Below are 16,291 nucleotides of genomic sequence, written 5' to 3'. Positions count from 1 at the left end.
TGAAAATGCACGAGTCTCATGTTCAAAATACCAAGCTTCAGAAATACAGGGATCTTCACAATATCCTAAACATCATAATAAATTACTGTAAAAAGGTAAAAACTTTTAGTCATAATTGGTACATAAAAAATACAATGATTCATTAGCCAATTCACAAATATCATAATGAAGATTCAAAACATCCAAAACTAAAAATTGTGATGGCAATATTTTTAAATACCTAAATGAAAGATGTTCTAATCATTGATGTCATAATCATACATTAATCGGATGACCGAATTTTTATCATATATTTTTTAGCAACTCCAAAATAGTAGAAATTCCTTTACCTAACAGCATAACTAAGAATATGTCCTGACAAACAGAATATGATGACCAAAGTTATAGTGCAAGCAAGAAGAAAGGTAATTTGATAGGCAAATAACAAATTATGAGACAATAAGAATATCATTTAATGTGAGATTTTCATACAAAACAGCAAGCCATATACTGGTAATGGGAGTTCTTAGGATCTATATCAAAGATTCAAGTATTATTCTTAAAGGATGTGAAGAATTCAAACATCTTACCAATAATCCTTGAATAGACAACATTTGTGGTAGGCTGTGGTGGATCATGTTGTTAAGTCAAAAAAAGACCTTTGATTCAATTCAAATTGACAAGTTTCATCTCATACAAGGTTTTTTATACAGGTGTCTGTAATGCACTAAAAAAGGTATCTGAAGTATCCGATTTTGAGAGAAACCAAATATTGTTACTTCTTTCTAATTACAAAAAATATCCCAACAATTATAGTATATACAAACCCATGCCAATAGCTGCACCTAGCATAACCTTAGTCTTCAAATATAAGCAAACAAAGTAACAATTCACAGTTCACAACCTAATGATTTTCAATAATAACAGAAGTAGTCATGCAACACCAGAGGTAGCAATTTACAACACAAGCTATGTACACTATAGTCTATACAAAATGTGGAAGCCATGACAGTAAGAAACATACTCTAGCAAACAGAAGTTTAAAACTTAAGGAACTTGGTGACGGTTCAGGGCTGCACACTTTAAAAAATTGATGAAATTCATAATGTCTGACATGGTACTTCCCCCAACTGAGCTCAATCCATAAGCTTTCTCAAAGTTCCAACTCCATCTCAAATTGCTTAGCCATCCAAACTGAATCAAAGGTTGCCCAAAGTGCTGCAGATTCACTATATTTCTTCTGTATGGTATCAGAAAATTCCTCAGACCTGTCATTCACAGAGGAAAAAAAGTCAGCACACATGTTCTAAAGCAACTCCTCTCCTTATAACAACAAAGCATAACATTATTAACCCATAAAGAAATATAAGTATGGATAAAATTTAGGTTTAGTTCTTCAAGTGATTTTGGTCCAATCAAAATTAAGGCTTCATTTCAGTAACCAACGCCCCCTTAAATGCTAAACTTTATTCTGCTGATTGTGGAGGTGAATGGAACTCAAATTTTGATTAGATAACAGCACCAAAAGAAGCAGTTAAGGAACAACATGACTATTATCCTAATAATATTTGGTGCAAGGAGTACCATTAATACACATCGTCTTGTAAAGAAAAGCAACATGAGGATCTCCTTTAGTTCTCCCATGCTGCTTTTCCAAACACTCTAGAAAGGCCAAGTCAGCCTTCAGCAGCTTAGCTTGATCATGAGTATTGTTAGATATTATTAGATATAATTAGATATTATTTGATAATATGAGATATTATAGATATTGTTAGATATCTCATATTTATGTAATGAGCTTAGTCCATATGTTTCTTTTTCCTATATAAACATAACCCTATGTGTTCAATATACACGAGGGATTTACCCTATTCTTTCTTTTCCTTTAATATGGTATCTAGAGCATAAGGTTAGAGTTTAGGGTTCAATTTTTATTGGTGAATCCACTATTCACTGGAATTTTCCAGCCACTACCCCCACTGTCTCGCCGGACCTTCGCCGGACCTTCGCCGGACCTTCACCGGACCTCCGCCGGACCTTCACCGGAACTTCGCCGGACCTTCGCCGGAGACGCCGCCGGAATCTCGCCGGAATCGCTGTCGGAGCCTTCATCTTTGTTGCTCCCGCCAATTAACCGGTGACTGGATTTGTCCTTATCTTTTATGGCTTCTTCCGCTTCCGCTGCCACTATGGCTTCTTCTTCAGTCATTATGCCGGATTCGTCTATTTATACTAATTACGTCAATGTTCATCTTTCCATTGACAAATTGGATGGAACCAATTATGACACTTGGGCATCAGATATTAAATTATGGCTTAAGAGTCAAGGTTATGTTGATCATCTTACTCATCCTACTCTTGCTGAAAATGAGGTTGTTCGTTGGTCGAAAATTGATGCTCAATTATGCATTGTTATCAAATCGACCATTCACTCATCTTTAAAACAATTTTTTCGTACCTATGAAACATGTTCAGAAGTTTGGGAACAAGCAAAATTATTATACACCAATGATACTCAACGTCTTTATGGTGTGTGTCAAAATCTTCTCACAATTGTTGCTCCCAAACGTCTTGATGGTACAATGGCAGAATATCTAGGTAAACTTCATGCTCTTCTTCATGATTTTAATGAGTTATTACCTCCTGCCTCTACTCCTTCTCAAGAACTAGAACAAAGATCCAAGTTCTTCATGTTATTGGGTTTACATGGTCTTCCTGATGATTATTCTCACGTTCGTGATCAAATTTTGGGATCTCCTATTGTGCCCAATTTTACTTCCACTTGTTCTACCCTTTTGCGCGTGCCAGGTAAACACACCGCTGATATAACGTCTCATGTTGATGACTCTTCTGCTTTAGTATCTCAGCATAATGATCGTACTCGCCCTCACAAGCCGGGCAAAGGGCGTCACAAGTGTGACCATTGTGGCAAACTTGGCCACAAAATTGACAGATGTTATGCCTTACATGGTCGTCCTCCTAAATCTGTTGCGGTTGCTCAAATTGCCCCTGTGCAACCTTCTACCATGGACCATACTTCAATTGATACCCCAAGCCAGCCTGCTATTTTCAATGAATTTCTTAAATGGTATGAGGATCGTCAGAACCCTAGTTCCACGGCTTCTGTTGCACATTCAGGTACATCTTTTGCTGGCCTCACTCACTCCACTCCCCATGGCCCTTGGGTTCTAGATTCAGGTGCCACTGATCACATTACTGGTAATAAATCTTTTTTCTCTTCCCTATCTACTACGGGTTATTTACCTTCAGTTACCATGGCCAATGGATATAGGGTACCATCACATGGTGTTGGTACTATTAATCTTTTTTCATCTTTATCTATTGATAATGTTCTTTATGTCCCTGGGTCTCCATTTAACTTATTATCCATTAGTCGTCTCACTCGTTCCCTTGACTGTGTTATTTCTTTTACCAAAGATTCTGTTACTTTACAGGACCGGAGTTCGGGACGGATGATTGGCACCGGATGTGAGTCTCATGGACTTTATCAACTACAGATCTCTGCACATGTTGGCGCAATTATGGATTCTCCATCTCTCATTCATGCTCGGTTGGGTCATCCTAGTCTTGCCAAGATGCAACAGCTTGTTCCAAGTTTGTCTAATGTGTCTACTTTATCGTGTGAGTCGTGTCAGTTAGGGAAACACATTCGTAGTTCTTTTCCTCGTAGTGTCTCACAACGTGCTTCATCTCCTTTTGCCTTAGTTCACTCTGACATTTGGGGACCAAGTCGTATTAAGTCTAATTTAGGATTTCAGTATTTTGTTACTTTTATTGATGATTATTCAAGATGTACTTGGGTATTTTTAATGAAAAACCGTTCTGAGTTGTTTTCTATATTTCAAATATTTTACAATGAAATTAAAAATCAATTTGGAATTTCCATCCGAATTTTGCGCAATGATAATGGACGTGAGTATCTTTCTCATTCTTTTAAAAATTTTATGGCTTCTCATGGTATTCTTCATCAAACTTCATGTGCTTATACACCTCAACAAAATGGGGTAGCTGAGCGCAAGAATAGACATCTTGTTGAAACAACTCGTACTATTTTAATCCATGGTGATGTTCCTCAGCGTTTTTGGGGTGATGCTGTTCTTAGTGCATGTTATCTCATTAATCGCATGCCATCTTCAGTTTTAGATAACAAAATTCCTCATTCTATTTTATTTCCACATGACCCTCTCCACTCTTTACCTCCCAAAGTTTTTGGGTCCACATGTTTTGTTCATAATTTTAGTCCTGGTCTTGATAAATTATCTCCTAAGTCACACAAATGTGTCTTTTTAGGGTTCACTAGATCACAAAAAGGATATAAATGTTTCTCACCGTCTTTAAACCGTTATTTTATTTCAGCAGATGTCACCTTCAGTGAATCTTCCCTTTACTTTAAGTCTTGTCCTTCTCCTTCAATTTCTTCATCTAATCAAGTTAATATTCCTCTTGTTGTGCCTAGTGCACCTAACAATTCACCACCGCCGCCAACTCTTCAGGTGTATAGTCGTCGTCAACCGTCTCATCGTCCATCAGCAGACTCTATTCTGGTGCCAACACCTCATCCCCCTCCGGCTCCTATAGTTGAACCTCCGACTGTTGAACCTGATCTTCCTATTGCTATCCGTAAAGGTATACGTTCTACTCGTAATCCCTCTCCACATTATACTGCTTTGAGTTACCATAGACTATCTCAACCCTTTTATACCTGCCTTTCGTCTATTTCTTCTGTATCCATTCCAAAATCTGTAGGTGATGCCTTAGCCCATCCTGGTTGGCGTCAGGCCATGCTTGATGAAATGAATGCGCTTCAGAATAATGGAACTTGGGAACTTGTTCCTTTACCATCTAGGAAATCTGTTGTTGGTTGCAGGTGGATTTTTGCTATCAAAGTTGGTCCTGATGGTACTATTGATCGTCTCAAAGCTCGTCTTGTGGCTAAGGGTTATACCCAAATTTTTGGTTTAGACTATGGTGATACTTTTTCTCCAGTAGCAAAGATGGCCTCTGTTCGCTTATTCATAGCTATGGCTGCTCTTCAACAATGGCCTCTTTATCAACTGGATGTTAAAAATGCTTTTCTTAATGGGGATTTGCAGGAAGAAATTTATATGGAGCAACCTCCCGGTTTTGTTGCTCAGGGGGAGTCTTCTGGATTGGTATGTCGTCTTCGCAAATCCTTATATGGCCTCAAGCAGTCTCCTAGGGCTTGGTTTGGAAAATTTAGCAATTTTGTTCAACAATTTGGTATGACTCGTAGTGAAGGCGATCATTCAGTTTTTTATCGTCACTCGAGTGCTGGGTGTATCTATCTTGTAGTATATGTTGATGACATTGTTCTTACAGGCAGTGATCACCATGGCATCTCACAAGTAAAACAACACCTTTGTCAACACTTTCAGACCAAAGATCTTGGCAAACTCAGATATTTCTTGGGGATTGAGGTAGCACAATCCAATACTGGTATTGTTATCTCTCAAAGAAAATACGCATTAGATATTTTGGAGGAAATTGGGTTGATGAATTCGAAATCTGTTGATACTCCCATGGATCCCAACGTCAAGCTTCTACCCAATCAGGGGGAGCCTCTTTCAGATCCTGAGAAGTACAGGAGATTAGTTGGAAGATTGAACTATCTCACTGTTACTCGTCCTGATATTTCCTTTGCAGTCAGTGTGGTGAGTCAATTTCTTAATTCTCCATGTGAAGATCATTGGAATGCAGTCATTCGTATAGTGAAGTACATTAAAGGCTCTCCTGGAAAAGGTTTGTTATATGGTCATAATAACCATACTAAAGTCGTTTGTTATTCAGATGCTGATTGGGCAGGATCTCCATCTGATAGAAGGTCAACTTCTGGTTATTGTGTCTCCATTGGTGATAACTTGATCTCTTGGAAGAGCAAGAAACAAAGTGTTGTGGCAAGATCTAGTGCAGAAGCAGAATATAGAGCTATGGCCTCGGCTACTTGTGAGCTTATTTGGCTTAAACAGTTACTTAAAGAATTGCAATTTGGAGAGGTTACTCAAATGACACTGATATGTGATAATCAGGCTGCTCTTCATATTAGCTCAAATCCAGTTTTTCATGAAAGGACAAAACATATTGAGATTGATTGTCATTTCATTCGAGAAAAGATTATATCAGGAGATATCAAGACTGAGTTTGTTAATTCAAATAATCAATTAGCAGATATTTTTACTAAACCCTTACGAGGACCTAGGATTGATTACATTTATAACAAGCTGGGTACATATGATCTATATGCACCAGCTTGAGGGGGAGTGTTAGATATTATTAGATATAATTAGATATTATTTGATAATATGAGATATTATAGATATTGTTAGATATCTCATATTTATGTAATGGGCTTAGCCCATATGTTTCTTTTTCCTATATAAACATAACCCTATGTGTTCAATATACACAAGGGATTTACCCTATTCTTTCTTTTCCTTTAATAAGTATCATACCCTATATCATGGCAGTAACAGCAGAAATCCAACCAATCAATTGGTCTCCTGTCCCAAACAAGAGATCCTCCATCCTTCCCACTTGACCAGTTTGGTCCACAGTAATGTCCATATCTGGGGAACAGCTGAGAAAGATATGCTCTAACCCCTGTATGCCATGGAACCTTACACACATACGGCCGGAACTGCAAAGGTATAGCCTCACCATCTTCTCCGACACCATTCCCCCGACGTTGTGCCTTCCTCCTTAACCCTTTATTGATAGTAGATGGCCTTTGAAATTTGTCTGCAGCACTCTCTCCCCAAGGAAACAATGAAAGGAAGGGCAGTTTGGGTTCATTTATTGATTCTTCTTCTTTATGTTGTTCAGTTAAAGTTTGGTGGGAACTGAATTAGTCATCGAATATGGGTTCAATTGAGCATTAAACCAAGGGATTTTACCAAGAAACTCCAAGTTCATGGCGAACAAAACTAGAATCACCAAAGCACACAAAAGATTATGAAAATGCAGAAACTAAAATCTATATCCAAAGATCATGAAAACTTCCACATACCCCTCTAAATATATCTACACATACACTTCAGTACACATTCCTCAGCTTTAAAATGAAAAATCAAAGAAAAGGAAGAATTGGGTTTCTTTCTTCCTTATGCTTGATTCATAAAACACCCTTTTATTTTTTATTATCTTTTTTTTTTAAAAAGAAGAAAACTTGAACATACCCATTTCAAGATAAGCACAAATAGACTCCAGTACACATCCTTGAGCTTGAAATGAAAAAAATTACAGGAACAGGGGAATTGATTCTTTTTATTACTTTTTCTGAAAAAAAGAAAACTTTGAGAATAGAAGTTTAATTCATAGTTAGTGTTAGATTAGAACACGATTAAACTTACTTGTACTTCATCTGCTAAACCATATTCTGAGGTGAATGCAAGAACAAGAAAGAAAAATGTGTGTGGGAACATGGTAACCACAAAACCACCACTAATTCAACACCATTTCTTCATGAGGAGTGTGGGACACACCAAGAAGTGTGGGAACAAAATAGTTAGTTTTTATATTATTTCATCAATGGCATCTTGAGAAATAACTTAATAATGAATACTGATTTATATAATCTATTCGGAAGTTTGAAAATCACATTGCTTTAGAAAATGTTACAAAATAAAATACACAAGCATTGAGAAATATTAAAACATGCAGACTTTTAAATGAAAAGGGAAATGAAAGATCTTTAATACCAATCTACTTATTTCTTCTATGTTATAATTTTGGATATATTTTCTTTATAATATATGTGGGTGTAATTAGATAATTTACGTCTCTTTTTATATATCTATATTTATTAAAATAAACTATAAATTTATAATCAATATTAATATAAGTGTACAAATATTAATATAAGTGTGCGAATAACTTGTTCATTCAAATTTTAATATATTAAACATAGATATATATAAATAATAAAAATAAAAAATTGTATATATGTGTTGTCGCTAAAATAAAACATAAATTTATAGGTGTTTAATATTTATAATTATATAAAGATTAAAATAAAATGTTACTTACATTAAAAAAAATTAATAATAAATTTATATGTAGAATAAAAAATAAAAAATTTGGATTCATTTTATTTTTTAAAATAACCTTGTTCTAATTATCAGTTTTTTATTAGTTTTGACCAATTTTACTTAATTTTGACTACTTTTCAAAAAAATTATTAATTTTTCTTCAGAGTAATTTTGTTTCTTTACACTCATTATTTAACTGGTTCACTGGTGTGATTAGTTTAGGTCCGGTTTACAAAACAAGATAATAGTAAAATAATGAGAAACTTGAAACTCTATCACACAAAACATGAGAAACTTCATTATACTATAATCTCATAACTCTCACAATATTATTCATCAACATAATTATCCTATGGGATTGAAAATCATACATGTTCTTGCTAGGGAGATGAGACCTAGAGAACTATTATAGTCTTCTTCTCCTTCCTTCGGTCGGGCAGATGACTGGGTGATGAGTTGGGATTCTTCTCGTCCTCCTGCTTCTCCTTCGGCACTCAGTCGTCGGGCGAACACCGGATGGTGGGGGTACCTGCGAAAGCACTCCGACACTCAAGTCAGTAAAGCGAGTGATGGTGCTCTGGTAGGTGAACAGTAATAAATGACATACCTTATTCCTTGGGATGTGCGCTATTTATATTATTCTAATGGGCCTACCTTGTTGGGTCCGTTTATCGAGGTGGATATCACTTAGGGTTGCATTACCTAATTCTTGATGATGGTTTGAACGTTAATTGTAATATGGTTCGGCCATCGGCCATGTTCCCATGGTATTGGTCGGCCACCGGCCTAATCCTCGTGGTTTCGGCCGTCTCGGCCAAGTCTTCTAAGGTCTCGGCCAAGTGGGTCGTCGGCCTCGTCCTCTCGGCCAAAGCTCTTAAGCCTCAGCCAGGTTCCCCAAGTGTCGGTCAGGTAGACTCGGCCTCGGGCAGCCAGGTGGGTCCCAGCCTCGTCCATACCGGTACAATACATATTTTAGTGTTGAATATTTACAATTATATTAAATAAAAAAACTAGTAATCATCCTTTTTTTTTATTTAAATACTATTGTAAATATTTCACATAAGTAAAATAAAAACACTATAGTAAAAATATTTTTAATATGTACTTCCAACTCATTATAAATAATTTTTTTTACAATTTTTCATGGAAGATATGACTCTCATGATTAATAATTCGAGAATCAATATTAAATATAATTGTTGTTTGTTTAGTTCTTGTTTTTGTGAAATATTTTTAGATACAATGTCAAAATCTTCTTCTCCTCTTGTACAAACTTGATGTTTGAAAATGAACAATTGAAAATAGAATTATACATGGAAGACAGACAAAAAAGAAGAAGAAGAGAAATTAAAGAGTTTGATGATGCCATGAGAAAATTTTAGGAAGATAGGTGCAATTTTGAAAGAAGAAGAAGAGTGTCCAAAAATTCCTCTAACTATGGATGCTATGATAAAAATGAGCAAAGATATATAAGCATTCAATATGAACAAGGCGAATCTTTTTCAATAAAAGAACAAAGTAATTGAAATCTACTCCATCCGTGTGGAAAATGAATCTAACTTTCCTTTAAGTCTCTCAACGAAATTGAATATGAATGTTTATGCTGCAATTTTTTAACATTTAGTTGCTATGCACCTCTCTCAGCAATGCCATATGAAAGATGTTCATCAAGCAGGATTCGATTGCTTTAAATTTGGCTCATTATCTGAAACTTGCAAGTTTTTGACTTGATTGCAGCCTGTAGATGCTTGTGATATATCAACAAATGAAGAATTTGAGAATTGATATTTCTTGAACTGATTCTCAGGCACTCTTCTTCTTCATTCTGGTAAATTCAGAAAGTTAAATACATCATCCCTTTGCCTCTCTCCATTACTACATAATACAGAGATAAAGGCACTTAGAAGTTCTTACTGAATTATGGACAATAATTTCTTAAAAAAACTCAGTGTGCACATCTTTTTGCCAAGATGGATGTTAGAGAGGAAGGATTCAAACATCTATGATCCTTGCTAAGATTATCTACATCTAGCTATGTAGGATGATTGTAAATCTAAGTCCATAATTCTTGCTTAATTTCTATTAGAATTTGTCAACATACAAAAGGAAGAAGCAGAACAATTTGGAGTATGCTGGCATAACTAGAAACAATTGTCACAAAAGGTTGCTCCAGACCACAGTAATATGCTATGAAGCATGATTTCTTTAACAAAATCCATAAATTGTGCCAGCAAACAGGGTAAAATAGAATAAAACTAAGAGGTTCATAACATGATATAATTAACAGGATCAAAGTAAAAGAAATATAGCTAAGAAATCGCCTAGTTTTCATACCTCTTTCTTCTTTTTCTGGTTAGTAGAACAAGTAATCCAAATCCTATAATGATTGCAACTTTCACTACCTGAAAAGTGAAGATGTGGAAAAGGACATATAAGCATATTGTAAAATAGAGGTACAAAATAGATAAATGCAACATTGTTTATTGAAACTCATTGCTTACTCGGGAGCTGTGATACAAATATCAAAATAGTGATAATTTACCTGGAGTACCACTTCCAAGGTCTAAAATTAAAATTTTCACGCTAGACAACAAAGATTTTCTTAATTGAAAGTAGATAATAACCTGATTAAATGGTCCTCTAGAATTTTCATCTCCATTGTTATCAGAGGTCTTGGGCTCTGACTCTTTGATTTCCACTATCTTTTCATGCTTGCTCCCCTCACTTCCAGTTCCAACATGTGCTTCCTTCTGTTATACAAAAATAAACAAAATATAATGTAGTCAAATTGATTCTATTTCACAAAAATATAAGAAGAAAATACATAATTTGATTCTATTAGTCTAATTTCCAGTTTATACGTTGAAATCCACTTGAGGGTGAGCCTTGGCGCAAAGGTAAAGTTGCATCTTCTAAGGGTAAGAATAAGGTTGCATACAATGACAATAATTAACCAAAATGTATCAAAATATACTTCTATATCTGTCTCACATCAGCAATATTGAAATTAAAGTCAATGATTAAACTCAATTATGGTATATGTGACAATTATTGTATCTGAGATATTGTTCATTTAGAAGACATTGTCGATTTGGAAGCTTATAGTTTTATTATGGTTTTGTTTTTAAAAAACGTATAAAAAGGTTAAGGAGGAAAATGTATTTAAAGTGTCTGTAATCTTGATTTTAAACCGATGTAAAACTATTGTTCATATTGGAACAACTCCAATTGAGATATAAGAAGAACGGAGATTTGTTTTAAAATCACTTTTTCATTTTCCTGAAGACGAACCCTAGTTCCTCTTAGTCCTCATCTTGGAAGAATGGAAAAATGGATCTAAAGACAAATCTCCATTCTTAGACTTCGATTGGGAGCTTATTGCGGTACGCTCAATTGTTTCACATCGTTTAGAAATTAAGGACAAAAACAATTTAAATACACATTCTTGCATCCTTTAAGAACTAAACAGTGATAAGTTCCAAGCTTCAAAACAGAGTATAATTTAAATGAGGTGATTTTATCTTAATGAATTTACTATTAGTTGTTAAAAAATCATTCTTAGTCATTTGGTAATATCCAGACTCCAGAATTTTCAAAGAGAATAATATTTGTTGTCATGGTAAAACACTGAATCAAATTTTTGTGGTGAAACACTGAACATTTCCCCTCCTTTCTCTTCCTATTATTTTATGCATGCAGAATCTTGCTTGGAACTGAATAGATTGTAAAGATGGTTATCTGAATGTTTCTCATGCATCTTTACAAGAAATGTAATTGTTTTATTTATTTTTCTCTTCCACTTTACATGTTTCTATTGTACTTTATATACTATGAATTTTTTGCCTGCTGAGTAAGTTTGTTCAATAGGAGATACATAATTAAGCAGGTTAATTTACTCTCATCTTTCTCCAATATATGGTGGGGGCATGTTTCAAGTCTCTTACCAGGGATGCACTTTTCACCCTTTCATTCAAGTCTGCTGGCTCTGTCTTCTTTGACTTATCTCTCTCCAAATGCTGAGTCTTGGATGAATCTCTTCTTTCATTTGAACTTTCTTGCTGTTTTGTTGGAGGTGGTTTAATCTGAGATCTGGTATCCTGTTTTAAGACAAGTTCCATGTGAACTCCATTTGCTGAAGAGTTTTCAATAATATGGTGATGATACTGTTAAAGCACAACTTTGACTATACCTGAGCCGGTCCACCTTCAAAGGCACTTATCATCTTCCTCACATTACTTGGAATTTTCCCAAGTGAGGCTCTCTTCTCAGAATATTGAAGGCCACCTTCCTCTTGATTTGGTTGTATCAGATTACTAGCCGGGGCATCATTTTTTTCTGAGCCAACCAAAATTGCAATTTTATCTGAACCAATAGCTCTCTGAGGATGTTTCTCAGATGGTGACTGATCAGCAGGCTTCTTACCCTTGTGTTGTGATTGAGTAAAAGTAACAGTTTCTGACACAGGTTTTGTGGATGAGGACTTCTTATATTCATCTGCAATGTTCTAAAACATGTAAAATGACCATTAAACAAAAAAACAGTATATTTTCCAGTGTATCCTTGTTGGGATAAAAATAGACTCAAGCAAATCAGTTAATCCTTAACTGGCTTTAGCTGTTTCTGGTCAAGCTGAGTCCCAGCTACATTTCTAGTATCAGATTCCTTCTCTTCACGTGAACCTGCCAGATCTTGCAATCGAGAAACGGCTTCTTGTTGAAGGTTTTTCTTTGGTGATTCTTGAGAAGATGGAGCACCTAAAACATCAGGAAAGAGCCTTTGAGGGAATGTAGGATGTCATTCATAATAACTACTAAGTTTCTGTATATTTTACTCACTAAATCCTCTTATTATTGCATTTCTGCTTTCAGTTTTCATGGCTTCTTTAATCAGCTAAGTAAGATCAAACCTGAGACCTCATCATTTCTGCGGAAGGGTAATGCAGCATTGCCAAGAACAGCTCTGCTGTTGCTTTCTGCTCCTCTTCGGCCACTACTAAGAAGCTCATCATGTTTTTTCTTTAATGCAGATTGTCTCTGCAGAAGTAAATATGTGACAAGTTAATTTGGAGGAACACTAATAACCACAACCTCAAATACTGTCTCTACAAGTTAATAACATTCAAAGATTGCAAAATATGTGTGTTAACATGTGGTTATCTTTCTAGAATGTGGATTTAGATATAACTCAACTCTTTGAAATTGACTTACAAGATGATATTTGTGCATTTTTAACACATCTCCTCATGTAAGAAAGTAAACATTTAGACATTTAGGATATGAAACTAAATATTCATGGATAGTTTGATAATAGATTACATCACAGGCCCAACAACAATCATAATTAGGATATAATTAGTACCAAAGCAATAACTGACTGAGGCATTTAATATGAAATGCTGAAGAAAGTTCATAAGCATAGTGCATTCCAAACTGTGTACGAAAAATGAATGAGTACCAATGAACGAATTCTGTCTCGCTCTTCATCACTAAGGATGAATTGCAACTTCAAACGCAGATGGCCACCCCCAAGTGGAAATTTGTCTTCCAAAACACCTTTTTCTAATATCAACTTTATCTGAATACCTGCCATTTGTTTTTTAGTTCCCATTAGAAGAACTTTCCGTGTCTGATTTTGAAAAGGCCAATTCAAATAGGATGTGTACTGAAAAAAAAACCTGTTCGTGATATTTCATTCCCCTCAGCATCCTGAATTTTGAAAATCAAATCATCACGGATGCTAGTTAAGGGGCTGAACAATACAACAGAGCAGATTATAACCTTGAAACTGTTATGGCCCCATATCACATAAACAAGGTATACAATCTTACAAAGATAAGTTTTCCTTGTCATTCACTTGGTACTCTATTCTCCCCAATGAAGCTGCATGCATTCACCACTGAACTTTGTTATAATTGGCCTTAGGAATGTGCTTAAGGGGAGAGAGATAGCAACAAATTCAAAAGCAAGAGCATACCCCTTATGGATGTTGTTGAAGATAATGGAAGATCCATGAATTCCAGTACTGTAAAAAAGAACAGAGAAGTTAGAAAAAACCACCTCGGATTCAATGCTTGAAATATTGCTTTACTACTCTAAATGAAAGCTAGTACCTGAAACCATGATGGTTCCTGGCATTGCAGGAAGAAGAATTCAGTAAATACAGTAACTTATTAAGTTAACAGAACAAGAGAGAAAGAAAGAGAGAGATTTGCTTGACACTAGTCACTATTCTCAACTCTAGACTCCGATCTAGGTTGAGTGCTGAAGCAAAGCATTGTGTTCATTGACTCTGTCGGTTAAGTGATGGAAGAATGGATATGGTTAGAATCCAATGAAAACAGCTTGTGTGGTCCTTGCAACCTTAGAAATATTTATTAGCCATATAAGCTTGATAGAAAAAATCCCATTTTGTCTTGTTTGTTAATTTGTAAGCCCTTTATTCTCCTTTTACTATTCAAAATGAGAGTTTTTTTATTATTTTATATAAAAACTAAAATTTTATGACTGAAACAAGCTTGTCAATAAAAATTTCCATACTTTTTAACAGTGTTTCTCTTACATACTTGGTTGTTAACATTCATGTTGGTTCAGTAATAAAGGAATGACACTCATTTATTCAATAGGACTCATGGTTTTATAAAAGTAAAATTGTGTTGAAATGAGTGTTTGAGAGTGTATTACTGTCATGATATAAACTGTTAAGAAACGAAATACAAATAACTGAAGCATGTAGTCACAAAATGGCACTTCAAATTTGTGACAGGTACAAAACTGTGATGGGTTCAAGAGGGATTTTAACTTTTAACACAGCTTACCCTTTCTCTCCCTAACTTTTTTGCTGTTCCTCCTCCCATGAATCTCCACTCAGTCTCTCATGTTTCCCATAGCAAGAAAACGAGATCAGCTGCAACTAATGAAACAAGAATCATGGAGGTTTCCCCTCTAAACTGAAGCAAAGTGTGTGAATTAAACTTTATTATGTAACATAGAAATCAAACAAAATCATGTACTTGGTCAGACATTAACTGATCCCTAAGTTTAGGATAATACAAAATTCAAACAAACACAGAGTTGTCTTTTAACCAAGTTTCAGTAACAAAATCATCATTCTTGTTAACTCCCTAAACCTACTAGGGATGGTGCCTTATGACCAACATATTGACTTATTGTTACCTAGAGCTTAAACTTTAGACTTATAATGCTCCTTCACAACGTATTTGGTTAGACATTGACCAATCCCTAAATCCCCAAATGGTAAAAAACCAAACAAACACAAAGTTGTTTTTTAACAACTTCTGCATATCTTTTAAACATTAGTACAAAATTATGAAAATAATTACTTGATTAATTCAATTTTGACTTTGAATATTGAGTTAATTGACCATTAGTGTTTGCCTTCACATTGCAATGGAAACATATTTTGAAACAATTAAAAGAGAAATATAAGAGACCTAGTAACCTCTCCATTCGAGTTCCAAAATGTTCTAGAAAAAATTGTATCTATTAATCCAAAATGTTCTTTGACTTGGAGTTATATTTTTATACCATACCTTTTTTCATGATATTTGAAATGTTAACTTTTTTTATTTTTTAATTGTAGTTATGACACATAAATTTTATCCCTACTTTAGTAAAGTACTCATGTTCAAATAATAGATAGAAAAATTAGTTTGAATTTATGTTAACAAGTCATCTTGTTCAACATTCACTCAAGCAATATTAACATTTTTAAACAAGCATCACGTTTGAATGACTATTGACGCTCAAATGAGATACGAAACTTAAGCTATAATACATATCTTGTCTCTTTAATATTTTTTTTTAATATTTAAAATTATCTAATTATTTAAAACTGAGTTATTGAATAATTCAAAAGCATGCCTTAGAATCTTAAATAAAAAACTTTGGAAAGTGTTTCTTGTGATTTTTTGTGATTAATACTAAATATATTAATATCCATCATAACATCTATTTCCGTGCGATAGAAGAAATATTTAATAATTAAATATGAATCTTAATACATTGATTGTTATAACATGATATTTAATGATAGAATATTTGCTACATATAAAAAAACATATTCAATAAATATTCTTAGAATTTATTAACAAAGAATTGTAATAAAGGACTTTTAGAATTATGTTACATAAATATTTGATAGGAGATGTTTTACTTGTTCATAAATCCTTAAAATTATTAATTTATTTTTTATTCTATAAAATGTATATTACTTAAATAGTTTTAACT

The 16,291-nt window shown here is 34.4% G+C and overlaps 1 protein-coding gene and 1 pseudogene across 11 annotated transcripts; both read right to left on the bottom strand.

Annotated features, from left to right (window-relative positions):
* Nucleotides 1-732: 732 nt before the first annotated feature.
* Nucleotides 733-7,057, bottom strand: LOC137822779 (uncharacterized; annotated as a pseudogene). Its single transcript, XR_016515273.1, has 2 exons — nt 6,471-7,057; nt 733-1,247 (listed from the first exon to the last, which is right to left on the bottom strand). The product of XR_016515273.1 is annotated as an uncharacterized LOC137822779 (transcript).
* Nucleotides 7,058-9,501: 2,444 nt separating this feature from the next.
* LOC137821374 (uncharacterized) lies at nt 9,502-14,437 on the bottom strand. Of its 10 annotated transcripts, none has more exons than XR_016515272.1 (12): nt 14,155-14,437; nt 14,019-14,066; nt 13,873-13,924; nt 13,720-13,793; nt 13,500-13,627; nt 12,952-13,078; nt 12,651-12,799; nt 12,235-12,539; nt 11,990-12,142; nt 10,670-10,795; nt 10,380-10,447; nt 9,502-9,920 (listed from the first exon to the last, which is right to left on the bottom strand). XR_016515272.1 is itself a non-coding variant. In XM_068625927.2 (12 exons), the coding sequence occupies exons 1-12, from the start codon at nt 14,177-14,179 to the stop codon at nt 9,866-9,868; spliced, it is 1,320 nt and encodes a 439-aa protein (XP_068482028.1). In that variant the 5' UTR covers nt 14,180-14,437; the 3' UTR covers nt 9,502-9,865. The 10 variants fall into 10 exon arrangements, 8 of the variants coding, with proteins under 8 accessions (XP_068482028.1, XP_068482030.1, XP_068482034.1 ...); XR_016515271.1 differs by having other exon boundaries at nt 9,502-9,870; XM_068625927.2 differs by having other exon boundaries at nt 12,235-12,549.
* Between the last annotated feature and the right edge of the window lie 1,854 nt (nt 14,438-16,291).

This window comes from Phaseolus vulgaris, chromosome 9 (assembly GCF_051622355.1).
Source record: "Phaseolus vulgaris cultivar YP4 chromosome 9, ASM5162235v1, whole genome shotgun sequence".
NCBI lineage: Eukaryota > Viridiplantae > Streptophyta > Magnoliopsida > Fabales > Fabaceae > Phaseolus > Phaseolus vulgaris.
The sequence above is the reverse complement of the archived record's forward strand: the minus strand, read 5'-3'. Positions and strand labels throughout refer to the sequence as shown.